Raw genomic sequence first — 27,184 nt, 5'->3', positions numbered from 1 at the left:
TATAGTATTTTTAGTAATTTCAACTATTTATTCTATGGCCTTTCTGATTCAGGAGTCATTCTTAAAGAATTGGGACAATTCTTACGATTTAGTGTAAAGAACGAGGTATTAACGAGGGTACAAACACCCTCATATACATAATAAAAATTAAAGAATATAAGAGTTTGTTACATAAGTTAATTCTTAAGTTACGTATATTTTTTACTAATAAAAAAATTCGTTAAAAATTAAAATTTATAGTTGCCATTTTATGTAACCGAAAAATTGCATGGCAACTAGGCCTCCTTCCCCATCCCTTATTTCTCAAAATCGTCTGATCAAAACTAAGAGAAAGCCATTTAGCCAAAAAAGGAATTAATGTGCAAATTTCATTTTAATAATTTATGTGTGGAGAGCCAAAATCAAACATGCATTAATTCAAAAACGTTCAGAAATGACATAAAAAAAACTAGTTTTTTTTAACTGAAAGTAAGGAGCGACATTAAAACTTAAAACGAACAGAAATTACTCCGTATATGAAATGGATTGTCCCCTCCGCAATCCCTCGCTCTTTACGTTAAAGTTTGACTCTTTGCCACAATTCTGCTTTTTAAAACAATTAAAAGCTTTAGCGTAAAGAGCGAGGGATTGCGGAGGGGACAACCCATTTCATATACGGAGTAATTTCTGTTCGTTTTAAGCTTTAATGTCGCTCCTTACTTTCAGTTAAAAAAACTAGTTTTTTTTTATGTAATACAAAAAAAAGGCAAACACAAATCTGAATATATCGGCTAGTGAGATTTGACTAAAACCGAGATTTAGCTAGCGTGGAGCCAAGGCTCAGCCAATGCTAGCTAAACCTTGATATTAAAAGTATCATTGTGAGTGGGCCTTACTTGGTTGTTGTAAAATGTGGTACATAGGGTAGTACCACGTTTTCGTCAGTGCTTCCATGTGAGCCATTACAATAAATAGTCAAATTTAATTAGTTAAATGTTACAATTTTTCCCCCATCAAAATTTAAACTTAACAATCTGTTGATTCTAGGGGAGTAGCCCCAGCATTTTTTATTACGGGGCCAAGAGGTGTCCATATCTGGATAGTCAAGGGGCATGGAATATATAATAATGTTTTTATCCAGATTATTGGGGGTGCAACTCTCCCCCCCAAAAAAAAACGACGTCCCTGGTTGATTCCCAAAGACAGCTGCACCTTCCTAGGAAAAATACACCTTCTTTAGCCGTTTAGTGCCATATGGTTTAGCTAATCTTTGCTAATTTTTCACATGCACTTCTTTCTTTAATGTGGTACCAGGGGTTACCGTCCCTACTGATTTATCAGCATATAATTCTAGTCATCTTTCATACTGCCTAAACAACTAAATCACTAAACCAGCATATAAATAACTAGATTGTTGAGGAAAACAACTAAATCAACCGAAAAAAAATCACCAGCATCTAATGGCTTTTTCTTCTTGTTTGGCACTTGCTTTTACCGAAAAGCTGCACAACTGTATATGGACTCCTATATCTGATATTTTTAAGATATTATGATTACACAAGTTCCCTCTTAACTAATTCAATCAGATTTCATAGTCACTGTTCTTGGTACGTCAACTATTTGAGTTCTTCTTTGATAAGTTGTTTATTTAAGAGACCCTGAGTTCAAAAATAAAAAAAAAATAAAAAAATGAGAAAAAAAAATATGAGTTGGTCAGAAAAAAAAACGAACCACAATTGGTACCAAAACAAAAATTTACTGTCAAGAATTTCACCAGAATATAAAATCTGTGGCTTTACAGCTTCAGTTTCTGAAACCTAACGAAAAAGCTATTTTCTGGCATATAAGCTTCTCCAAAATTCAAATAAACAATATCTTTATTTTAAATAGAATTTTAGAAAAGAAACTATCGACTACATAAAATCCTTCACACGAACTTTCCTTCTGACAGCGTTACTATAGCCTTCTTTGAAATGATACCAAATGTCACCTCTCAGCAGATCTTTCGGGCCTGAAAAGCAAACACGCGTGTAAATTTGCAAAAAGGAACATTAAATAATGTGCTTTTATTTTTACAAAAATAATTTCTTAAGCCATATTGAACTGCCATGATATAAAAACGGTGCTAGTAACAAACGACTGAAAATGGTGCTTGACGAATGAGTTGCTTTACCAGTCAGTCATTCCTTAATATTAAACAACAGTAGTCAAAATTTCTTGCATTTTTTGCTAATTGTGGTTATAGGTGAGTAACTCGCATTATTGTTAAGTCATTCGGCTTTTATTCTTCTAATTTTGGTTTTATTGGATTTTGTTCATCTTCAAATTTGACTTTCAATGAATTTTATTGGATTTTTTTTCACGTTGACTCTCCACGTCGTTTTGATTCCAACATTTCTTTGAAGAAACATTTCAGGTGTCCTCCCGAAAGATTCACTTTGTGTTTTCAGTATTTTCATTTGGCCTTTAAAAACCCCCTTTTTGATCGTTTGTTTCATCTTCAAATTTGACTTTCAATGAATTTTATTGGTTTGTTTTTTCACGTCTACTCTCCACGTCGTTTTGATTTCCAACATTTCTTTGAAGAAACATTTCAGGTGTCCTCCCGAAAGATTCACTTTGTATTTTCAGTATTTTCATTTGGCCTTTAAAAACCCCCTTTTTGATCGTTTGTTTCATCTTCAAATTTGACTTTCAATGAATTTTATTGGTTCGTTTTTCCCCGTCTACTCTCCACGTCGTTTTGATTTCCAACATTTCTTTGAAGAAACATTTCAGGTGTCCTCCCGAAAGATTCACTTTGTATTTTCAGTATTTTCATTTGGCCTTTAAAAACCCCCTTTTTGATCGTTAGTTTCATCTTCAAATTTGACTTCCAATGAATTTTATTGGTTTGTTTTTTTTTTCATGTCTACTCTCCACGTCGTTTTGATTTCCAACATTTCTTTGAAGAAACGTTTCAGGTGTCCTCCCGAAAGATTCACTTTGTATTTTCATTATTTTCATTTGGCCTTTAAAAACCCCTTTTTGATCGTTTGTTTCATCTTCAAATTTGACTTTCAATGAATTTTATTGGTTTGTTTTTTCACGTCTACTCTCCACGTCGTTTTGATTTCCAACATTTCTTTGAAGAAACATTTCAGGTGTTCTCCCGAAAGATTCACTTTGTATTTTCAGTATTTTCTTTTGGCCTTTAAAAACCCCCTTTTTGATCGTTTGTTTCATCTTCAAATTTGACTTTCAATGAATTTTATTGGTTTGTTTTTTCACGTCTACTCTCCACGTCGTTTTGATTTCCAACATTTCTTTGAAGAAACATTTCAGGTGTCCTCCCGAAAGATTCACTTTGTATTTTCATTTGGCCTTTAAAAACCCCATTTTTGATCGTTTGTTCACAACGTTAAGTTTCACAACGTTAAAACAGTAAAGCTATCAAGTAGTTAAGTAAGGGTTGTGATAGGTTTAGACGCCTGACTCTAAAAATACATCTCAAATTTAAGGCGATGTCCTTTGATTCGTCAAACGAACATTTCCAGCTCATTATTGCACACACATGGGATGATGGAAAGCCTTTTACTCAAAGTTGGTTCAAAGATTCACCAAAAAAAACTGAAAGAAGAAGAATTCTCACCGTTATGCAAATTCAGTATATGCCAATCTCTTCAATGGAAGGAACAATTGGAGACAAAATCAGCGTCTTTTCCAACTGTGCGCCTTAAACCGTACAGAAAACGCATTTTTTGTTTTACACGGAAGCGGTCGGAAAAAGCAATTTTCTTACCATGCCGTAAAACAAAAATATATAGTTTCGTATAAAAACGGATTTGAACACGTCTACGGGCGAAAATTCAGCCTTAACTCCAAACTTATTTTCTTGAGATGTGATAAGCTCTTTTGAAGGAAGCAGATAACAATTTAATATTTCCCTTATTAAGGTCTGACCCAGGTAGGGTTTCGAGTGTTTTCTTTAGCTTTCCTTCCCCTTTCTTAGGCCGAAAATATCTGACCTCCTAACAACCACATTTTCTATTATTTTTATTTTTCAAAAAAAGAGGAAGAACAGTAACAACATTGCTTAACTTTTTCTTTCTTTAGATGCTCCAGTGATTTCTTAGGGATGGGGACAAGTCCTGGACATATCTCCAAACAACCACATTTTCTTTTTTTTAAAGAGGAGAAAAATTAATGACATTGCTTCACTTTTTTCTTTCTCTAGATGCTCCAGTGATTTCTTAGCAATGGGGCACAAGTTCTAGACCTAAAACAATACGTATATGGTCGATGCCTCGTAAAGAATAGCAGAATTCCGGCACATGGTTCACACCTGCGGAGCAGCTCGGCGTAATATAATTTCATCTGAATAACTCGCACGTTCTATCCCATGTTTGGCATCCGCCATGCAACTAAATCACGCCAGAGATAATTCTAATATACATCAAGTGAGAAAAAAAAGCAGGCACACTTAAAACTGATTTTAAGATATCTACGTCCAGAAAGTTGCTACCAGAAGTACGGTCCCAAGAGATTATCCCGCAATTATGAACCGTCCGTAAAACAACAACAGTTTACAAATGCGAAGGTCCACCTTAATCAAGAAAATCAGACAAAACCTAAGATATATACCATGTTGTGAGTGTGAGAGAGAGAAAGAGAGAGAGAGAGAGAGAGAGAGAGAGAGAGAGAGAGAGAGAGAGAGAGAGAGAGAGAGAGAGAGAGAGAGAGAGAGAGATAGAGAGAATTGAGAAAAGATATTTTATATTCATGTTTTTTTTAATATTAGTAATTAACAAAAATTAACACAACCTCATCCCCTTCAAATTCCTCGGCATAATATGGAGGGGGTTAATCAAACTAAACAACAACAAAAAATTAACCTTCAAAAACTCGATTCTTTTCTGAAACACACATCAATAAAGAAAAAATACGACAACAATCAAATTAACGTTCATGATTTGATACCATAGTTTCAACTAGGTTTTAAAAAGTTTCTAAAAATAAATTTATTTTATTTTGACTATATTTTGGAAAAAATAAAAAAGTACAAGTGATGGATAAGTTGATATAAATATCTCCATTTACCTGAACTTTTTCCATCAGATGGTTGGTCTTTGTCAGTTTTATTGATAATACGACCAAAGAAATCACGAGCGGGCTAAAAAAAAAAAAATCAAATATAGAAAAGAAAACACTTCATATAAAATAAAAAATACTTTTTGTGTGTTTTTACTAGTGATCATTTAGGTTATTTTCTTCGTTTTATTGAACAGAAAGAATAATAGAGACAGCTCCTTTTTGTGATAGAATTTATTTACATACACTAAGTTAATTGAAAGGAAATTTAAATAGCTAAAGTGGTCTTGTTAAAAAATCAAAAAGAAACAATGAATCATTCGAAATGTAAGAGAAAATTTTCGTTCAGAAAATCTAAGGCAACCTTTTATTATTATTAATTTTTTTTTTTTTTTTTTTTTTGCTTTAATATTGACATTTGGAAATGACCTAGTCCCAAAATGAAGAAAGACAATTAACAAAATCCTCTTCGTAAAGCATAAGTAATCGGAAAACTTCAGTTTTTAATTCGCAAATTTTTCCCACAGTAATTAATCAGATACCATTCCAATTTAAGATAGTCTTACAGTTGTTCCCTGACATTTTGTATCAGCAAATTTCATGGAATGTCATTCTACAGCTTGAAACACTTTTTTTGTAATCATACGCATTTTTACTTCTTTTTTATTATCTGATCATAGGCAGCGCTATTACCTAATAAACATAATTTGCATTTACTGAAAACCAAAAATATTTAAATAGTTTTCTCTTTATTAGGCTACAGCTATTGCTACAACCACCATTTATATGGTTCTTTTTGTGTTTTTGTCTAATTTATTTTTTTTATGTCTTTTTGCAATCCTAACTATTGGAATATCAACGTGAGCCCTCATACCATACCTCCTACCGGCATTTTAGCATAAAAGAAGGCATTATGCGCTCTGTTCGAGCCGGAGTCCCACAAGGATACTCAATCTGTTTGATTAACTAAGCAAAATGGGAAGGCTTGACATTTTTATAAACTAACTTTTAGCTTTTTCTTTCTACTGGTTTCGTTTTAAATTATACACTGCATTTCTTTATGTTTTGTATACGACCCATTCAGGCTTTCAAATAAATCTAATTATCTATCTAAAGCGGAAAATACCTCACCATCGCTATTGAGCTCAAAAGCCCCCATGCTTAAAATTATTATTGCTGATTGATTTGCTGACAACACCCCTATAAATTCCGCTCGTTCTCTATATTTCAACAGAAGCTTGTATGCTCATAGAGGCCTAGAATGTGATCGGACTTGCATTTAATGAATTTAAGACTGAAATCATTTCCATCAACGACTCATAATATAAGTTACCAAGTGACCGCATTGTGAACACTCGTTGCTAACAAGATTTACTTTACCGCTTTTTGATTTTTCGGCTATATAATGCTACAACAATTCCTCATCTGCTCGCTCTGGCTCCCTTTAGAAAATTTTTACGACGCTGGAAAAAAGGCCATACGAAGCTCATTCTAATATACGTCAAGTTTCTTTAGCGTCTACCCAAGTGGCAGGGAAATAGCGTAATATAAATTCGTATTATGGGCCCCCTTCAAGTTGTAGAAAAGAGACATGCAAAATTTAAATCAAACAAAACAAATTATGTGAATCTGATTTGTCTCTCTTTAGGCGCATCTTCTGAACTGATAGTGTAGATTATGACTGATGGTTTTGATTTTTTTACCAAGATAGGTAGGAAGCCTGTAGCCCATTCTTGTAGCAACGGAAATCCAACCCTGAACCCCATATTTCCAAGCAGAAGATCAATCCACGTGCTTAGAAAAGGCATATATATATATATATATATATATATATATATATATATATATATATATATATATATATATATATATATATATATATATATATATATATATATATATATATATATATATATATATATATATACATATATAGAAAATAATGCCTATATACCACATTATTTATCACAGACTACCTGTGAAACAAAACACAAAGGGCATTTACTCTTTTTAAGTACTTTTTAGAAGAGTAAAACTCTTTTATGGATTATTTTGCTTAGTATTTTAAGTGGCAAAAAAGCGCCATCACAGGATAAAACTTTGAATCTAAATATTCGTCAAAGACTTGTATAGTGGCTTCACAATAACTTCTATCCATCTGCTTGGAAAAGATCCAGCCGAAAACGATCGATTGAACAGTGTGTCAAGCGGCTTACATAAAACAAATGCCCATTTTTTTAACTTAATGTTTGTAATACCGTCAATATCCGGGCTTTTACTTGTATCTAACGTTCTCAGTGCTCATCACCTAACAAGATATACTTTGACACTTTTTGATTTTTCGGCTATATAATCCTACTACAATTCCTCATCTGTTCGCTCTGGCTCCCTTTAGGAAATTTTTACGACGCTGAAAAAAAGGCCATACGAAGCTCATTCTAATATATGTCAAGTTCCTTTAGCGTCTACCCAAGTGGCACGGAAATAGCGCAATATAAATTCGTATTACGGGCCCCCTCCCAGTTGTAGAAAAGAGACATGCAAAATTTAAAACTGACATGGTCAATGTTAACCACTCGTGGACTAGTATGATTTTACAATGTTTTGTTGAAGGGCAAAATCGTCTTTCTTTTTTTCTTCTTTTTCTATGTACTCCGTCTTTTTTTATTTTGATGGGTAATAAATTAGTAATGATAGCAATAATACGGGTTTTCAGATTGGATGTTTATACCAAGGGGACATAAGAACCGTATTTGATTGATATTGTTCTTAGTCTCCTTCTGCTGTCATAACTCTATCACGCTGTTCTTCACAAGGCTTGAAATCTGAAGTCTGGTCAAACCTTCGAATCACATACGTATCATTAAAAGTTTTAAGCCCACTTTTGTTCTGGAGTAACTTTGAACATTTTATTTTAAATAACTGTGAAAGCAAAAGCCTATCTTCTTAAGAACGAAAACTTAATTCTTATTTTGAATAAAAATTTACAATCATTTTTATTTGATTTTTTTGATTACAAGTTAAATATATGGGAATAACTAAACCGAGCCAACGGACAGTTAGGTTCAGCAAAAACGTTTGCCTTTCGTCAAACCTGATCAAACTCGTCTGAAAAAGTCCTAAACTGAAAGTAATGAAATCAAAATATTCACTGAATTGAATTCCACTGTCTTGAAAATTTCCCTAATGTTTCTAAGTTATATTTGTTTGAAGTAATGCAATGAAAAAATTTTATATATAGTGAATTGGAAAAAAAAATACTAACTCAACTGCATAACTAACAGCCATCTTCTTTGAAACAAAAAAGTGAAAACTGTCCATAAAAAACAAGGAAACTAAAAATAAAGCCAAAAATATAACAAGAGAAAAGAGTCCTAGCTTCATTATCTTGAACAAGTTCAGTTAATACTGAAAAAATTTAGAATAGCACTAAACGCTTGATTCTGATATAGTAAGATCTAAATAAATTACCTCTATTGTCAGTGTTGGCTGAATTTGTACAGATTAATGAATCTAGGACTATTTTATTATTTCTGTGATTATCGGTTTTATTTTTAATTTCCTCATTTTTTATCGTAAGTTAAATTTCATCTTGTTTTGTTGGAGACAGCTTATTAATTGGGTTTTTACGTGTTATACCGACTACACCAAAGAACTGAAGTTAGGTCAGTCCTAATAAAATATACCAAAATATGATGAAAATATAATACTTTAGCAACAAGATTATGGAAACTACAACAGAGAGTTATGGAAAGCAGGTGGCCCAGAACGTATTGCACACACAGAAACCGGTTTTACTGAGATCAAGAACTTGAGTGTGGTCGCTATGAGATGTCAATAACAATAATTGCATAGCGAACATATTCAATTAGTTTTATTTTGAAATAACCGATATAAAAGAAAAAAAAATCAGTATAATGTAAAGGCAACGCGTTTTTCGTCGTTAAAAAAAAAAAAGTCTAACGTGGCTATTCATATAACAAGTATATACATAAAAACCTTAAAAGATATTCTTATAAGCCTCATAAGAAATTCTAAAAACAAAGTTAGGATTCGTCCCTCTGTCTTTCGACTTCACACATTTCCTTCATTAAAAAATTCACTATGTGAAATATTCATAGCTAATTCAACCAGAAAAAAAGCGACATTTAATCGTCTGCTATAAACAATGAAATATACAACTCTCCGCTATCTGCTATCTAGATTACGTCAAAAACGACAGGGAATCATTATTAATACTCAATTTAGCCGAGTATTACTTAGATGAACACTTACAATTTATATAGTCCCGGAATTCCGGAACTAGGGAAACATACTTTGGGGAAAAAGATATAATAAACTCATTTAGGGAGAGTTCTTTGTGAATAGGGGAAAGTGTTTTTATTTTTGATGGCACATGGCAGAAAGGAAATAGTATAAATGCATGACATTTTTCATGGTTGAAAGATGGCATATTATGAAAATTAAGTCGAAAAAAGGAGGTCGTCCCTCCTGTTCAAATGTTCAAAAACTGGAGAAAACATCAACACATTTTTAATTATGCTTTAGTTGCGTCAATGCAAAAAAATGTCTGTGTGTTTGGGGGAGGGGGGAAGAGACGTACTTCGGGGAACATGGGACCCAGTTCCCCTATAGTTCTCAATTTCCCCAAATTTCTGGGCACATCTTATTCCTCAAACCCTTTACAACCAGGAACGGCGCATAAAGCGTTTACAAATCTTCGCCAGACGCCTAAGAGCTCAGCTGCAGTCGTGAAGTTCTACTGAGGTTGTTGAGACAGCTCTGCTCTCCTTAGGTCCCAGTCGTACTCCGTCATAGGATATATTTTGGTAGATCTCTTTTATACCTCTCCTTGGGATACCACTCACAAAACGTGTTTGTGAGCCTTTATTCTAGAATCCAATGGGTGTGATCAGGGTGTGTTCATTTCCTACGCTTCAAAATGTCTTATCTAACGATTGGCCGATTAAGCGGCGAACTTAATCATTGGATATATATTTCAAATTAAAAAAAAAATACGACCCCTTCCCCAATAAAAAATGCGCCAATTGGGGGAAGGCAAGGATATTTAAGATTTTTAAAAGAAGATATAAAGAGAACAGAACAATATTGAGCAAATCTACGTAAACACTAGGGATAAATATCTTTTTTACAAAGTATGAGTTGACATCTAGCGGGGTCAAGCCCCCACTCCCGACTAGAGCCATTGTCTATTGGTGGATTCCGTCAAAGGTTATTTTAAATGATATTTTGGTAGAAATTCGTACAGATTTTTTTGAGCATCAAACCCTACCACCTGGAAATATCCTATTTCGCCCTATAAGTTGTAGCCGTTTACACGTGTACCACTAAATCAAGAATGTATCCTAACATTTAATCAATTAGGTTTAAATGCTTAAATGTTTTAATCAATTATAGTAAATCCTTAAATGAGCTTTAAACAAATATTTCCCATGCAAACAGTCGTTTTTCGAAACGGATTGATGACAATAAACTTGTGCTCAATAAGAAAAAAACCAAACTTATTATTCATTGTAGAGTTGCGAGCAGGTTTCCAAAATTAACTAACATTTGCGATGTGCTTGAAGACGGTTTATCTTCTATTGAAAGAGTGAGAAGTATTCTTTATCTAGGTGTAGTTACCGACGAGAATCTTTCATGGAAGGATCACAACAATGTTGTTTGCACGTAAGCATCGCGGGGCGTTGGTATTAACCGCCTTTTAGGAATCTATTCTGTTTGGTAGCTGAAGAGCATCTTCCAATTACAAGACTATGTGCACAGATCCATATTGGACATACGCCAACAGTGAGGTCGGATTTTTCGCCTGACATCGTCTGCGCTAAGGCTTACAATACCCTACCGCTTGAACTGAGAGGTAGGAGCTTCCTTGATTCTTTCAAAAAGAGAATAAAAAATTATCTTGAATTGAATTAGTTTAAATTGAATAAAGGATCTAAATAGAAAAGTGATTTTAGCCATTATTGAGTTTTTGTTGTGTGTGTGTGTTTGGATTGGAGTGGTTTGCTCCTGGATGAAAAGGTGGGGACTTTTAAGGATGTTTTTGTTGGTAGGGGCCATGGTTATATCCAGAAGTGGAGGGAGAGCAATAGTGCGTATTTATTTTTGAGGTGATAACGGACTCAGCATGTATTTTTTCCATAGAGATGAGAGATTATGTATGTTATGATTTATAATTTTTTTAATAAAACCGAATGAACTGAACTGAACTGGTTAAAACACTTAATTCCTTACTCAGCACCTAAGTCATTTTATTTTACTTTAGTACAATCTCATTTTGATTATGCGGGATTGGTTTACCTAAATATGTTTCAGTCTAATCTTATTAAGTTTCGAAAGATACAGAATAAGGCTGCTCCTTAAGTCCTTAAGTTTTTTCTACCGTCTCCTTCTCTTTGGCCAAATAAATTAATCACAGAATCCTTATTTAATATTGTGGATATTCTCCAGGTGATCCTTAGTGTCCAGTCTTCTATATTTTTGTTTAAAGCTAAATTCGACCATGGAGATCTTCCTAAATACTTTTATCAAATGAACCTGTGTTCTTTATGTCCCAAAATGCCATTTCTACTCGATCTGGGCCTCGTCTATTAATCCCTTTACCAAAATGTGAGAGGTCAAGATTTACAGTGCAGTAAATTGTTCCTTTGATTTGGTCTAAGTTGGCTGCATTTATCGATGGAACGTTGTCACTTACTGCCATTACATCTCGGTTCCGAATGTTGCTCTTTCAATGTTTTAAAAATGAAAAATTGAAAACCTATTTTGGTGCAGGTGTCTTCAGTATTTATTATTTTGTATAATTATTATTTACTATTATTATATTGTTATTTATCATTTTTAGTATTTATTATTTTTTATATATTTTGTGATTGTTTAAATATGATCTTTCTGCACTCCATGCCCATTGTAAGCCTGATAATTGGTATTATATGAACGTGTTTTGTCCGTAGGTTGGAGTGGCATGTCAATGTTATTTCTTTGTTTAGAAATTCAGGCAAGAATAGTTGTGTTTTTTTTTTCAGTATGATTTATTTATTTATTAATACCAAAACAAGGTAAGCTTTATCAAGCTTGTTAACCTAACGTACTAAACCTAATAAAAAAATAAGTTATGACAATGCTGACAACATAATAAACACATACAAATATATGAAAATACCACACTATGAAAACATACAGGTCACAAAACAACTAATGTAAAGAACAAAAAAATATTCTCAAAACGGACTGTTATAAGACCTAGTATGAAAATCTGTAGAGGCCAAACTACTTTTATTTTAATCCAAAAATACGTTAAGTTACAATCTTGTCGCAAAAAATATATCAACTACTAAAACAAACACTGACAAATAATACTATAAAGGATTTAAAAATGATTTACAGTGAAATATGTTTCTCCTAGTTTTGTTTTGAATGTATTTATATTATCTGTTAGAAATGTTTCAAGTGGAAAGTCATTCCATAGCTTCTAGACCCAGCTGTAAAATGAATGTTGGCCTGTTTTCCTTTTTGAAAGTGAAGGGTATAATTTATGTGGGTGATAACGGGTTCTATTGGTGTGATTGAATGTGAAAAACTGGGATGTACATATGTTATCAACGCCTTTGATTACACAGAATGTGTTAATAACGTCTGCCCTATCCCTTCAGAACTCCTGGCCGAGTGGGTTGGTGCGCTGGATTCGGGATCCCTTGTCTGAGAGGACGCGGGTTCAAATCTCAGTGTACCCAATTCTTCAGTTTGGGACGGGGGTCAGTGGCGTGACTCTGTAAGCTTAGCCAGAGTCAACCCAGCTCTAAATGGGTACCTGGAGAAATCTGGGGAAGGTAAACAGGAAGGGTGTGCGAAAGCACAGGATGGCTGGCCCCCAACCCCCCATGCACTTCCTGGCTGAAGGGCCAAGAAACGGAGATCAGCACCGCCGGTACGGACTGTAAAGTCTAATGCCGTATCCTTTACCTTTTTTCTCTACCTTCGGAACTGAAGAATTGGTATTCCTATCCTGTGTAGCCTATTTTCGTATGGCGAATGTTTCAAATATGGTACAAGCTTAGTTGATCTTCGCTTTATTTTTTCAACACTTGCTCTGTCTTTTTTATTCAACGGATACCATACCGACAAAAATATTCGAGTATAAGTAGAACTGTTGATTTATAAACGGCAATGAATGAATGAAGATTAAACTTACGAAAAGTGCGTTTTTGAGACATAATAGCTGATAGTTCGCCTTACGAGTTACTTCAGAGACATGCCTGTCAAACCAAAGACTAGAATCAAAATAAACACCAGGGTCACGGACACTTTCAACACAATTGAATGGCCAGCAAAATGACAATGGTAACTTTGAGCCACTTTGCAAAAGTAATGGACGACACTACACATATTTTCGTTGACAAACATGGAGTTAACAGTACACCAATTGTGCGCTGCGTTCAAGTCCTCTTGAAGCAATGAAGCTTCATCTGAGCTTGTCTAGGAGCGGCAAAATTTTACTTCATCTGCAAACATTTTAACCGTGGAATGGCGGACAACAAGAGGCAAGTCGTTGATGAAAAGACAGAAAAGTACCGGACCAAGACAACTATCTTGTGGAAACCCACTTAAAACCACATGAGCAGAGGACAAAGCATCACCAACAATCACTTACTGCATCCTGCCTGTTAAATAATCACCAGTTCAATCCAACGTTCGGGCACCGGGGTGATATACCTCACACTTTTGAAGTAAAAACGGAATAGAAATTTTATCAAACACCTTAGAAAATAAATGCAATCGAACATAAGACCTTCATTAGCCATTATATGGAAGTCAGTAACTACTTCCAAAAGCTGTGCATTACATGAACCTTTTTTCACGGAAACCATTTTGAGTTGGATGCCAAAGAAGATTTTATTCAAAATAATTTTGTATTCTCTTGAGAATTAATTTTACCATAGTTCTGGAAAAAATAATGATGTACTGTTTTTGTTTTTTCTCGTTAATGTACGAGCTCTGCTATCCGCCAACGTAAAAAGTGTGTAAAATTCTCTATTTTATTGTGCTATTGTAATAAAGAACCTTGAAACACCGTTAGTTTTAGCTAGGTTAAGTTTAAATTAATTAAATCCCTTAAATTTCAACCAAATTTTAAGCATCAGAATTCCCCTTTGACTAACCCGGAAGAGCTTTATATCCCTTCCTAGAGATTAAATAAAAAAAACTAGTTTTTTTAACTGAAAGTAAGGAGCGACATTAAAACTTAAAACGAACAGAAATTACTCCGTATATGAAATGGGTTGTCCCCTCCGCAGTCCCTTGCTCTTTACGCTAAAGTTTGACTCTTTGCCACAATTCTACTTTTTAAAACAATTAAAAGCTTTAGCGTAAAGAGCGAGGGACTGCGGAGGGGACAACCCATTTCATATACGGAGTAATTTCTGTTCGTTTTAAGTTTTAATGTCGCTCCTTACTTTCAGTTAAAAAAACTAGTTTTTTTTATTTAATTTCTGAACGTTTTTGAATTAATGCATGTTTGATTTTGGCTCTCCGCACATAAATTATTGAAATGAAATTAGTATATTATTTTTTTTTGGCTAAATGGCTTTCTCTTAGTTTTAATCAGACGATTTTGAGAAATAAGGGGTGGGGAAGGAGACCTAGCTGCCCTCCAATTTTTCGGTTACTTAAAAAGGCTACTAGAACTTTTAATTTTCAACGAACGTTTTTATTAGTAAAAAATATACGTAACTTAAGAATTAACTTACGTAACAAACTTTTATATTCTTATATTTTTATTATGTGTACGAGGGGGTTTGTACCCTCGTTAATACCTCGCTCTTTACACTAAATCGTAAGTTTTGTCCCAATTCTTTAAGAATGACCCCTGAATCGAAAAGGCCGTAGAATAAATAGTTGAAATCACTAAAAAATATTTTAGCATAAAGAGCGAGGTATTATAAAGTATTTTTAGAACCCCTATAGTATTTTTATATTTTAAAAAAAATATAAAGTATTTTTAGAACCCCTCATATGCGTAATAATCTCTGTTCGTTTTAAATTTCAATGCTATTCCTTACTTTCATTTGAAAAAACGTTTTCATGTTTATTTTTTCATTGTTTTTTTTATAGTAATGCTAGAAAATCCTGCGCCCTTTTCATTGAATTTTTCTTCCCCCATGACATATTCCTCAAAGGAAAGATCCTCCCACAAAGCCCTCTCCCATCAACCCCACCCCCAAACCAAAAAATCCCCATGAAAACGTCTGTACACTTCCCAATAACCATTACTATATGTAAACACTGGTCAAAGTTTGTAACTTGCAGCCCCTCCCTCAGGGATTGTGGGGGAGTAAGTCATTCCCAAAGACATAGTTATTATGGTTTTCGACTATGCTGAACAAAATGGCTATCTTAAAATTTTAATCTGTTGACTTTTGGAAAAAAATGAGCATGGGAGGGGGCCTATTTGCCCTCCAATTTTTTTTCACTGAAAAAGGGCACTAGAACTTTTCATTTCCGTTAGAATGAGCCCTCTCGCGACATTCTAGGACCACTTGGTCGATAAGATGACTCCTGGGAAAAAAAAACAAAAAAAAACAAACAAACAAATAAACACGCACCCGTGATTTGTCTTCTGGCAAAAAATACAAAATTCCACATTTTTTAGATAGGAGCTTGAAATTTTTGCTATAGAGTTCTCTGATATACCGAATGCGATAGTGTGATTTTCGTTAAGATTCTATGACTTTTAGGGGATGTTTCCCCCTTTTTTCCAAAATAGGGCAAATGTTCTCAGGCTCGTAACTTTTGATGACAAAGATTAAATTAATTGAAACTTATATATTTAGAATCAGCGTAAAAATTCGATTCTTTTGATGTATCTTTTAGCATCAAAATTCCGTTTTTTAGAGTTTCGTTTACTATTGAGCCGGGTCGCCCCTTACTACAGTTCCTTACCACGAACTGTTTGAAAAGAAAATAATTCGGTATTTCGGGGCTTCTGACATTATTACTCCTTTGCGGAAGTTAGGCTCAAAATTGAAAAAGGATTATATTTTTTCTCTGGGCCCCTTCCACCTCTTAGTTCGTTTATTTTCCCGTTAGTTTTCACCTGTTTTCGCTTTATAGTTGTGTTATCTCTTAGTAGTTCTTTCGTTAGTTGAGTTATGGTTGTGGTATATATGCTTTATCGCTCGTATAGTTGTTTCATTTTCAAATTATACTCCATAATAGAGAGGCTCCGAACACCCAGCATTGCATATTAAGCTCTTAATTTGACGTTTTTTTCTAACGTGACCAGATTCGTCCTGCGCCCTTTTCATTGAATTTTTTCCCCCATGGTATATTTCTCCAGGGAAAGATCCTCCCACATAGCCCCCACCCTCAACCCTACCCCCAAAACCAAAAAAAAATCCCCCTGAAAACGTGTGTACACTTTCCAATAACCATTATTATATGTAAACACTGGTTGAAGTTTGTAACTTGCAACCCCTCCCCCAGGGACTGTGGGGGAGTAAGTCATCCCCAAAAACATAGTTATTATGATTTTCGACTATGCTAAACAAAATGGCTATCTCAAAATTTTGATCCGTTGACTTTGGGAAAAAAATGAGCGTGGGAGGGGGCCTAGATGCCCTCCAATTTATTTGGTCACTTAAAAAGGGCACAAGAACTTTTCATTTCCGTTAGAATGAGCCCTCTTGCGATATTCTAGGACCACTTGGTCGATACGATGACCCCTGGGAAAAAAAAAAAAAAAAAAAAAAAAACAAACAAATAAACACGCACCCGTGATTTGTCTTCTGGCAAAAAATGCAAAATTCCACATTTTTGTAGATAGGAGCTTGAAACTTCTACAGTAGGGTTCTCTGATACGCTGAATCTGATGGTGTCATTTTCGTTAAGATCCTACGACTTTTAGGGGGTGTTTCCCCCTATTTTCCTAAATAAGGCAAATTTTCTCAGGCTCGTAACTTTTGATGGCTAAGACTAAACTTGATGAAACTTATATATTTAAAATCAGCTTTAAAATGCGATTCTTTTGATGTAGCTATTGATATCAAAATTAAATTTTTTAGAGTTTTTGTTACTATTGAGCCGGATCGCTCCTTACTACAGTTCGTTACCACGAACTGTTTGATCACATCTGTCACCCCCATGGCTCAAAATACAGGGTGAATCATAACATTCGGCATACCCATGTGGAAGAAATCTAACCAAGAACCGAACATCTTTCGTTCTTAACCATTCAGATTTTGATGTAGACATTCAGATTGTCAAATATTCAGCTTACCGATGAGGAATAAGTCTAACCAAGACTTTGGCTCTTAGCTATTTATTCTAATTCTGGTAAGAATTGTGTTGCAATAATTCTAAAAGTGGCAACAAATTTGTAGCGGGAGATCAAAAGACGTTATGTTACATAACTTAAATTTGGCAGAAGAGTAGAAATGGGAAAAATTGTTTCTCTATTTCCCTATTGTTTCCCAATTTCTAGAAAATTGATTTTTCAGATTTTCCGCTCCAGTTAAAAGAGTAGGTGCTTGAATAAAAAAAAAATTTAACAGGTGCAACAACGGTGTTTGGGATATAACGGTATAACGGTATTGAAATATAATTTATGGTACTTCTATGATAAACCCCCTACGGCTCAAGTTGTTCATTCATTGACGTAATATAGAATCGGTTTTTTATTCGTTAGTCTCTTTCAGGTTAGCGTGAGACAAGACAAAGAGAAGTGACAAAATAGATGGAAAATATGTAATTTGGGCAATATATTTTGTAATTTGGGGAATTACTGCATCCAAACATTATACATCTACCTTTGAACGGCGAATAATGAAGCTTTTTGTTTAACTAATTTTCCAAAACGTGCCCCTATTTAATCTCAGCTTCAAAGAGAAAGGCCATTATTCAATTTGACTTTATTTGTACATTACCAAGAACCACATTCATCCCTTCATCCACCCCTCTATTAGCCACAATGGAGAGTTGATCTATTCACTAGTCTATTAGACACGCTCGCAATCGACACCATTTTTATTGTCATCAATAGTTTGTTATTCAATGATAAAGACGTTTGAAGAGGGGGAAATGCTTTTAGCTTTGTTGGGGATCAATGGGGAGTCTAGTTTTGTTGGTTTAAATGAAGCACGTTGATTGTAATCGACCAAATTAATTTTACATTTTTAAAAGGACTACTATTAATTGACACTTTAATAAGGGAAGTGTTCTTCTTCTATATCCCAATATTTGACTATCAGAAGCATATCAATATTTTGACTATCAATATTTTGACTATCAATATTTGACTATCAATATTATTTTGACTATCAATATTTGACTATCAATATTTTGACTATCAATATTTTGACTATCAATATTTGACTATCAATATTATTTTGACTATCAATATTTGACTATCAGAAGTATCTTCAGATTATCAGAAGCAGTTTATTCTTAGCTCATTGCTCATCTCAGTTATCGCTTCTGTATAAACAGATCATACTTTCAAAAACTTTTTATACTTATCCTTTGCAACTAACATAGACTTTACACTTTCACCCTTATGCACTTATACTTTCATCAAACTATGAAACACCAATCTAGATTTGTATCCCCTAACAAACAATAGGCTAGTTTTCAGACACCTTTAAGCCTAATAGACTAGTTCTCATTTGTACCTTTCCTCTTTGTCAGTAAAAATTTAGTGTGGTTAAAATTATCTCCTTTTACTATCATAAATTTAAACAACTTCTTTTCAAAAACAAACTTTTTAAAGAAAAGTAGAGCTATATCAAACCAAAAATGAGCAGAAATAAAGTTAAATAATTTTCCAAGCGAAAAACAACCGAAAATCAACATCAATAAAAAAATCAAAACGAACAGAAATTACAACAAATAATCTAGTCAAACTCAAAATAAGCAGAAACTATGATGAGTAGGACTGACACCCTCCCCCCTCATTACCTTCTGAAGTCCAGAACATAATTTGAAAGTTACTAAAAGCAATCCTTATTTCGAGCTTAATGTTTCTATTTCTCATAAAAAAATCGAAAACAAAAACAACATCATAATAAGAATTGAAAAAAAAAAACAAGAGCTAAGAGTTCATATAGCTTGTGACGAGGTCGGAAGAGCAAAGAGCCAAGAGCTCATATGGCATGACCTCTAGCAACATTCTAAGAATCAATAGATTGATTTTAAAGAAAAAATCAGAGGATTAATATCGGTCAAGATTTAAAATAAGAGCTGTGAGACACGAGGTCCTTCTAAATATCAAAATTCATTCAGATCCGATAACCCATTCCTACCTTAAAAATGCCTCATTTTTTCTAATTTTTCCTCTCCCTTCAGCCCCCCCCAGATGGTCGAATCGGGTAAAACGACTTTATCGAGTCAATTTATGCAGGTCCCTGACACGCCTACTGATTTTTATCGTCCTAGCAGTCCAGAAGCCCCGAACTCGCTAAAGCACTGGACCCCCCCCCTCCGTAACTCCCCCAAAGAGAGCGAATCCAGTCCACTCACGCCAATGAAGTATCTATGACATTTGCGTATTCTGCCCACCAAGCTCCATTTCAATCTCTACACTCTAAGCATTTTCCAATATTTTCAGTTTCCCCCTCCAACTCCCCCCAATGTCAAAAGATCTGGTCGGAATTTAAAATAAGAGCTCTGAGATAAGAATTCCTTCTAAATATCAAATTTCAATAAGATCCGGACTCCCTTATAGTTAAGAATACCTCAATTTTTCTAATTTTTCCGAATTAACACCCCCCCCCCACTCCCCCAAAGAGAGCAGGACTTCTGCCTTTCTTCCCACCAATTTTCATCCCGATCGCTCCACTTTCAGAGTTTTCCAAGATTTCCCGTTTCCTCCACCAAATCCCCCCAATATCACCAGATACAGCCGGGATGTAAAATAAGAGCTCTGAGACACGACGTCCTTCTAAATATCAAATTTCATTAGGATCCGATCACCCATTAGTAAGTTAAAAATACCACATTTCTTCAATTTTTCCTCTCCCTCAAGCCCCCCCCCCTAGATGGTCGAATCAGGTGAACGACTATTATCATGTCAATTTGTGCAGGTCCCTGACGCGCCTACAAATTTTCATCGTCCTAGCATGTCCAGGAGCACCGAACTCGCCAAAGCACAGGAAATCCCCCCAACTCCCCCAAAGAGAGCGGATCCAGCCCAGTTATGCCAATAACGTATCTAGAACTTGTACTTATTCTTCCCATCAAGTTTCAGACTGATTTCTCCACTCTAAGCGTTTTCCAAATTTCCAGTTTTCAAGAAATTTGTTTCCCCCTCCAACCCCGTATGTCCCCGGATCCGATTCGAATTGAAAATGGAGCACCTGAGACATAAAATCTTTCTATATGTCAAGTTTCATTGAGATCCAATCACCCGTTCTTAAGATAAAGATACCTAAATTTTCACGTTTTCCGATATTTCCGGTTTCCCCATCCAACTCCCCCCAATATCACCTGATCTGATCGGGATTTAAAATAACACAAAATCCTTCTAGACATCAAATTTCATTAAGATCTGATCACCCTTTCGTAAGTTAAAAAAAACCTCATTTTTTCAAATTTTTCCGAATTGTCCCCCCCACCCTCCACCAACTACAACAAAGAGAGCTAATCCGGTCTGGTTATTTTAATCACGTATCTAGAACTTATGCTTATTCTTTCCAGCAAGTGTCATCAAAATCTCTCCACTCTAAGCGATTTCCAAAATTTCTTGTTTCTTCCTCCAACTCCCCCGAATATCAACGGATCCGGTCTGGATTTACAAAAGAGCTCTGAGACACGACATCCTTCCAAAAATCAAATTTCATTAGGATCAAATCACCCGTTCCTAAGTTAAAAACACCTCATTTTTTCTAATTTTTCCGAATTACCGAATTAGGTCCTCTTCCCCAAAGAGAGCGTTCCGATCCAGTTATGTCAATTACGTATCTAGGAATTGTGCTTATTCTTCCCACCAAGTTCCATCCCGATCTCTCCAGTCTAAGCGTTTTTCAAGATTTCCGGTTACCCCCCTCAACTCCTCCCAATGACACTGGATCCGGTTGGGATTTAAAATAAAAGATTTGGGTTACGATGTCCTTCTAAATATCAAATTGCATTAAGATGCAATAACTCTTTCGTAAGTTAAAAACGCCTCATTTTTTCTAATTTTCCAGAATTAACCCCCAAACTCCCCCAAAGAGAGTAGGACTTGCGCTTATTTTTACCACCAAGTTTAATCCCGATCCCTCCACTCTAAGCGTTTTCCAAGATTTCAGGTTTCCCCCTTCAACTCCTCCCAATGTCACCGGATCCGGTCGGGGGATTTAAAATAAGAGCTCTGAGAAACGATATCCCCCTAAACATCAAATTTTATTTAAATCCTAGAACCCGTTCGCAAGTTGAAAATACCTCTTTTTTCTAATTTTTCCCAATAAACCGTCCCTCCACTTCCCCCCAGATGGTCGAATCGGGGAAAAGACTATTTTTAATTTATTCTGCCCTGGTCCCTGATACGCCTGCCAAATTTCATCGTCCTAGCTTATCTGGAAGTACCCAAATTAGCAAAACCGGGACTGACAGACCGACAGACAGACAGACTGACAGAAATTGCGACCGCTATATGTCACTTGGTAAATATCAAGTGCCATAAAAACAACAACAAATGAATGTGGATTGACAGTTTAATATCCACACATATTGACATTTGTTCTTTTAAGTCTTAATAATCTTGGATTCCTTAAATTTAAAACATTTAGAATGCATTTTGTTTTCCAGTAAAGTGCAAATTTTGATCTGGTCTTCCAAAGGCAGGGGATGAGCGGATCAGTCCTACTCATTTAAGTGTCTGCTTGTTTGGAGTTTGACTCGATTATTTATTGTAATGTTTGTTCTTTTTGGTTTTGTTTTATTTATTGATCGTGATTTGTTGTAGTTTTATCCTTCAAAAATTATTAGACTACAATTTCTACTCATTTTTGGTTTAGTATAGCTCTTTACCTTTCTCTAAAAAATTTATTTTGTGAAAAGTTTTTTTAAATTCGTAATAATAAAGGGAGATAATTTTAGGCTAGACAGAAAAATATTTCAATTGATTCCTACCTCCTCCCCCCCCTGTTTCTTTCTGCCTTTACCTGAACACTAATGAAGAATTAGCAGTTTGGCCATTAAAATGCGCTTTTTTAGGCTCATTTAATATCTGCCCGTTTGGAGTTTGACTTGGTTATTTATTCTAAAGTCTGTTCGTTTTGAGATAGATTTATTTATTGATGGTGTGTTATATAACATTTATTCAGAATATCCTTCTTTCCCGTTTCTTTAACAAATTACATAAAAAAAAAACTAGTTTTTCTAACTGAAAGTAAGGAGCGACATTAAAACTTAAAACGAACAGAAATTACTCCGTATATGAAATGGGTTGTCCCCTCCGCAATCCCTCGCTCTTTATGCTAAAGCTTTTAATTGTCTTAAAAAGCAGAATTGTGGTAAAGAGTCAAACTTTAGCGTAAAGAGCGAAGGATTGCGGAGGGGACAACCCATTTCATATACGGAGTAATTTCTGTTCGTTTTAAGTTTTAATGTCGCTCCTTACTTTCAGTTAGAAAAACTAGTTTTTTTTATGTAATTTCTGAACGTTTTTGAATTAATGCATGTTTGATTTTGGCTCTCCACACATAAATTATTAAAATGAAATTTACATTTTAATTCCTTTTTTGGCTAAATGGCTTTCTCTTAGTTCTGATCAGACGATTTTGAGAAATATGGGATGGGGAAGGAGGCCTAGTTGCCATGCAATTTTTCGGTTACACAAAAAGGCAACTTTAACTTTTAATTTTTAACGAATTTTTTTATTAGTAAAAAATATACGTAACTTAAGAATTAACTTACGTAACAAACTTTTATATTCTTAAATTTTTATTATGTATATGAGGGGGTTTGTACCCTCGTTAATACCTCGCTCTTTACACTAAATCGTAAGTTTTGTGCCGATTCTTTAAGAATGAGCCCTGGATCAGAAAGGCCGTAGAATAAATAGTTGAAATTACTAAAAATACTTTAGCATAAAGAGCGAGGTATTTATCTCCTCCTAAATACCTCGCTCTTTATGCTAAAGTATTTTTAGAACCCCTCATATGCGTAATAATCTCTGTTCGTTTTAAGTTTCAATGGTACTCCTTACTTTCAATTGAAAGAATTTTTCCATGTTTATTTTTTCATTTTTTTTATAGTAATTTTAGAAAATCCTGCGCCCTTTTCATTGAATTTCTGTTCCCCCATGACATATTTCTCCAAGGAAAGATCCTCCCACATAGCCCCCTCCCCTCAACCCGAAAACCAAAAAAAAAATCCCCTGAAAACGACTGTACATTTCCCAATAACCATTATTATATGTAAACACTGGTCGAAGTTTGTAACTTGCAGCCCCTCCCCCAGGGACTGTGGGGGAGTAAGTCATTCCCAAAGATATAGTTATTATGGTTTTTGACTATGCGGAACAAAATGGCTATCTCAAAATTTTGATCTGTTGACTTTGGAGGAAAAATGAGTGTGGGAGGGGGCCTAGGTGCCCTCCAATTTTTTGGTCACTTAAAAAGGGCACTAGAACTTTTCATTTCCATTAGAATGAGCCCTCTTGCAACATTCTAGGACCACTTGGTCGATACGATGACCCCTGGGGAAAAAAAACAAAAAAAAAACAAACAAATAAACACGCACCCGTGATTTGTCTTCTGGCAAAAAATACGAAATTCCACATCTTTGTAGATAGGAGCTTGAAAATTTTGCTATAGGGTTCTCTGATACGCTGAATGCGATGGTGTGATTTTCGTTCAGATTCTGTGACTTTTAGGGGGTGTTTTCCCCTATTTTCTAAAATAAGACAAATTTTCTCAGGCTCGTAACTTTTGATGACAAAGACCAATTTTGATGAAACTTATATATTTAAAATCAACATGAAAATCCGATTCTTTTGATGTATATTTTAGCATCAAAATTCCGTTATTTAGAGTTTCGTTTACTATTGAGCCGGGTCGCTCCTTACTACAGTTCGTTACCACGAACTGTTTGATGACGTATTCATTTCTTTAAGTCCAAATCTGTTTGGACATTCAGAAGTCGAATTTCACTTCTTATTTAAAATTTTAGCACCAAAGCATTGTCTTAAACATTCAGGCAATATTTCATTTTAAGGTGGGAATGGGCGGAAGAAAATACTAAAAATATGAGAAATCAAGCAAATAATGAGAAAAAGTCCACACAATTTTTTTTAGATTTTAAAAAGTCTGCCCCCTATGTTTACGCCAGTTTAATTCCATAACTTACCGTATGCATAAAGGGATTACCTAAAACAAATTAACAGCTCAAACACTAAAAAAAAACTAAATAAAAAACTTTTTTAAAACATGATAGTCTTTTGAAGCTAATTTGACAAAGTCAAATTTAAAATCTGTTTTTCAGGGCCTCGTTACCAAAACACATTAGCAAGAATGAAAAAAATCAACACGAGGTTATTGGCAAATTATACTTGTTTACGAAATTTCTCCATCGTTTGTTTTAAAGAATCAATCAAATTACTAATTGTGTCACTGACAAGAAAAACTGACCCATAAATGCTATAACCATTTACCAAGATTCATTAAAAAGATCCTTTTAGCTCGCCTCTCTCATTCCTCAATATTCCTCCAATGGCAACTGTCTGTTGGGAAATCACTGAAAAATTATTAGGATCTCTTATCCAGATCATTAGATTTCCATCACCATAACCCGCTCAGGGCCTTTCACTTGTCTCTCATTATCATTTTTTCTTTTATAAATTTACGGCGATTTACGATCAACGCTTCGCTGCTCAACATTACCTTGCTGTCCGTATTGACTTGATAAACTGCAGAAAAATGCTATTGCCCACAAAACCGGTGAAGAGCTATAGTTGAGATATTCAGATGGTAATAGAGTGGTGGAACTTACATAAGGCTCATTTCATATCTCCATTAGAAAAGGAGCCGTCTCAATTGAGAAAGTGAAGCGTGCTTTTCCAGGATGTGGGGAATCTTTTAGCGAGGCGGGTATAAATGAGAATGGACAGTAATGGAGCGAAATCCATTTATTCAATGTTTAGCTGAAAATACAGGAAAAGGGAAGTGATGGCGGAAGTTGGATGAAAGAAGGGGGAGGGATTCCGTGGAAAACCTCTATTGTAGCTTAATGCTAGTCAAAAATATGGAAACTACTCTCAATGAAGTCTTCTTTTGCTTTATTAAATTTACGGCCCCTTAAAAGGGTCATATCCAGGATTTTTTCGGGAGGGGACAAAAAAACTTCAAAACTCATAGAAATGTTTTTAATTCATTTTTATTACGTTTTTAAAATCAGAAAAACATTTCAGGGGGGCTCACCCCCCCCCCCCGCACCCTCTCTGCATACAGCCTAGACTCCTTTGTAAGTTTTTTGTGGGTTATTTTTTGTGCAAAGCCGCAGTTTTAATGTTTTGACGAAAATTCAAAGCAGTTTTAATAATTTAATGTAGATATATAAAACATGTATTATATTCAATAGAAATCGAGAATTCTGCCATCTTTCAATACCGTAGAATCAGCTTGATCAATCAAGCGAATTAAATAAAAGAACAAGTTTTTTCAAGTGAAAATAAGGAGCGACGTTAAAACATAAAACGAACAGAAATTATTCCGTATATGAAAGGGGTTGTCCCCTCCTTGTCGCCCCGCTCTTTGAGCTAAAGTTTGACTCTTTCTCACAACTCTACTTTCTAAAAAAATAAAAACCCTTAGCGTAAAGAGCGAGGCGTCGAGGAGGGGACAAAAACCCCTTTCATATACTGAATAATATCTATTCGGTTTAACTTTTAATGTCACTCCTTACTTTCAGTTGAAGAAACTTATTTTGTTTTTTTCTATTTGATTTCTAAACGTTCTTGAATTAATGCATGTTTTGATTTTGGCTCACCGTAAACGAAATTTGCATTTTTTTATTTGTTTATTTATTATTTTCTTTTTTGGCTAAATGGTTTTCTCATAGTTTTGATCGGAAGATTTTGATAAAAAAAGGGGTTGGGGAAGGAAGCCTAGTTGCCTTTCAATTTTTGGTTGCTTAAAAAGGCAAGTATAACTTTTTATTCTTTAAGAACATTTTTATTAGTAATAAATATGCGTAACTTACAAATTAGCTTACGTAGCGAACTTCTATATTTGCATATTTTTATTTCGTATATAAGGGGGTTAGCCCCTTCGTCAATACCTTGTTCTTTACATTAAAGCTTGAAGTTTGTCCCAATTCTTTTAGAATGACCCCTGAATCACAAAGGCCGCAGAATAAATAGTTGAAATCACTAAAATTACCTTAGCGCAGAGAGTGGGGCATTGAGGGAGAGACGAACCCCCTTAAATATAAAATATTTTCAGTCAGTTTTAAGTTTTAATGCTGCTAAATACTTCCAATTGAAAAAACTTTTTTTAATTTATTTTCTGTTTTTTTGTTTAAATTATGCTAGAAAATCCTGCGCCCCCATCATGGAAATTCTCTTCCCTAACGATAAATTCCTCCATGGAAAGATCCTCCCGCGTAATCCCCTCCCTCCAACCCTCCATCGCGAAAAAGTCCCCCTGAAAACGTTTTCACATTTTCCAATAACCATTACTATATGTAAACAATGGTCAAAGTTTGTAACTTGCAGCCCCCCCCCCTTGGGACTGTGGGAGATTAAGTCGTTACCAAAGACATAGTTATTAGGTTTTTGGACTTTCCTGAATAAAATGGCTATCTCAAATTTTGATCTGGTGACTTCGGAAAAAAACGAGCATGGGAGGGGACCTAGGTGCCCTCCAATTTTTTGGTCACTTAAAAGGGCACTAGAACTTTTAATTTCCGTTAGAATGCGTCCTCTAGCGACATTCTAGGGCCACTGGGTCCATATGTTCACCCATGGAAAAAAAAAATAATAAGAAAGCAAAAACAAATAAACATGCATCCCTGATCTGGTTTCTGTCAAAAAATACAAAATTCCACTATTTTGTAGATAGGAGCTTGAAATTTTCACATCAAGGTTTTCTGATAAGCTGAATCTGACGGTGTGACTTTCGTTAAGATTTTATTACTTTTA

At 34.8% G+C, this 27,184-nt stretch overlaps 1 protein-coding gene across 1 annotated transcript in view; it reads right to left on the bottom strand.

Moving 5' to 3' along the window:
* Nucleotides 1-1,838: 1,838 nt before the first annotated feature.
* The window catches only part of LOC136036703 (chromosome transmission fidelity protein 18 homolog), a 128,412-nt gene continuing 103,066 nt past the window's right edge, over nt 1,839-27,184 (bottom strand). Inside the window, exons 16-17 of the mRNA XM_065719023.1 lie at nt 5,059-5,131; nt 1,839-1,990 (exon numbers count right to left, since the gene is read on the bottom strand). Of these exons, the coding sequence (XP_065575095.1) occupies nt 1,893-1,990; nt 5,059-5,131 (171 nt within the window). The 3' untranslated portion in view covers nt 1,839-1,892. The remainder of the gene's footprint in view (nt 1,991-5,058; nt 5,132-27,184) is intronic.

This window comes from Artemia franciscana, chromosome 15 (genome assembly GCF_032884065.1).
Source record: "Artemia franciscana chromosome 15, ASM3288406v1, whole genome shotgun sequence".
In the NCBI taxonomy this organism is placed as follows: domain Eukaryota; kingdom Metazoa; phylum Arthropoda; class Branchiopoda; order Anostraca; family Artemiidae; genus Artemia; species Artemia franciscana.
The sequence above is the reverse complement of the archived record's forward strand: the minus strand, read 5'-3'. Positions and strand labels throughout refer to the sequence as shown.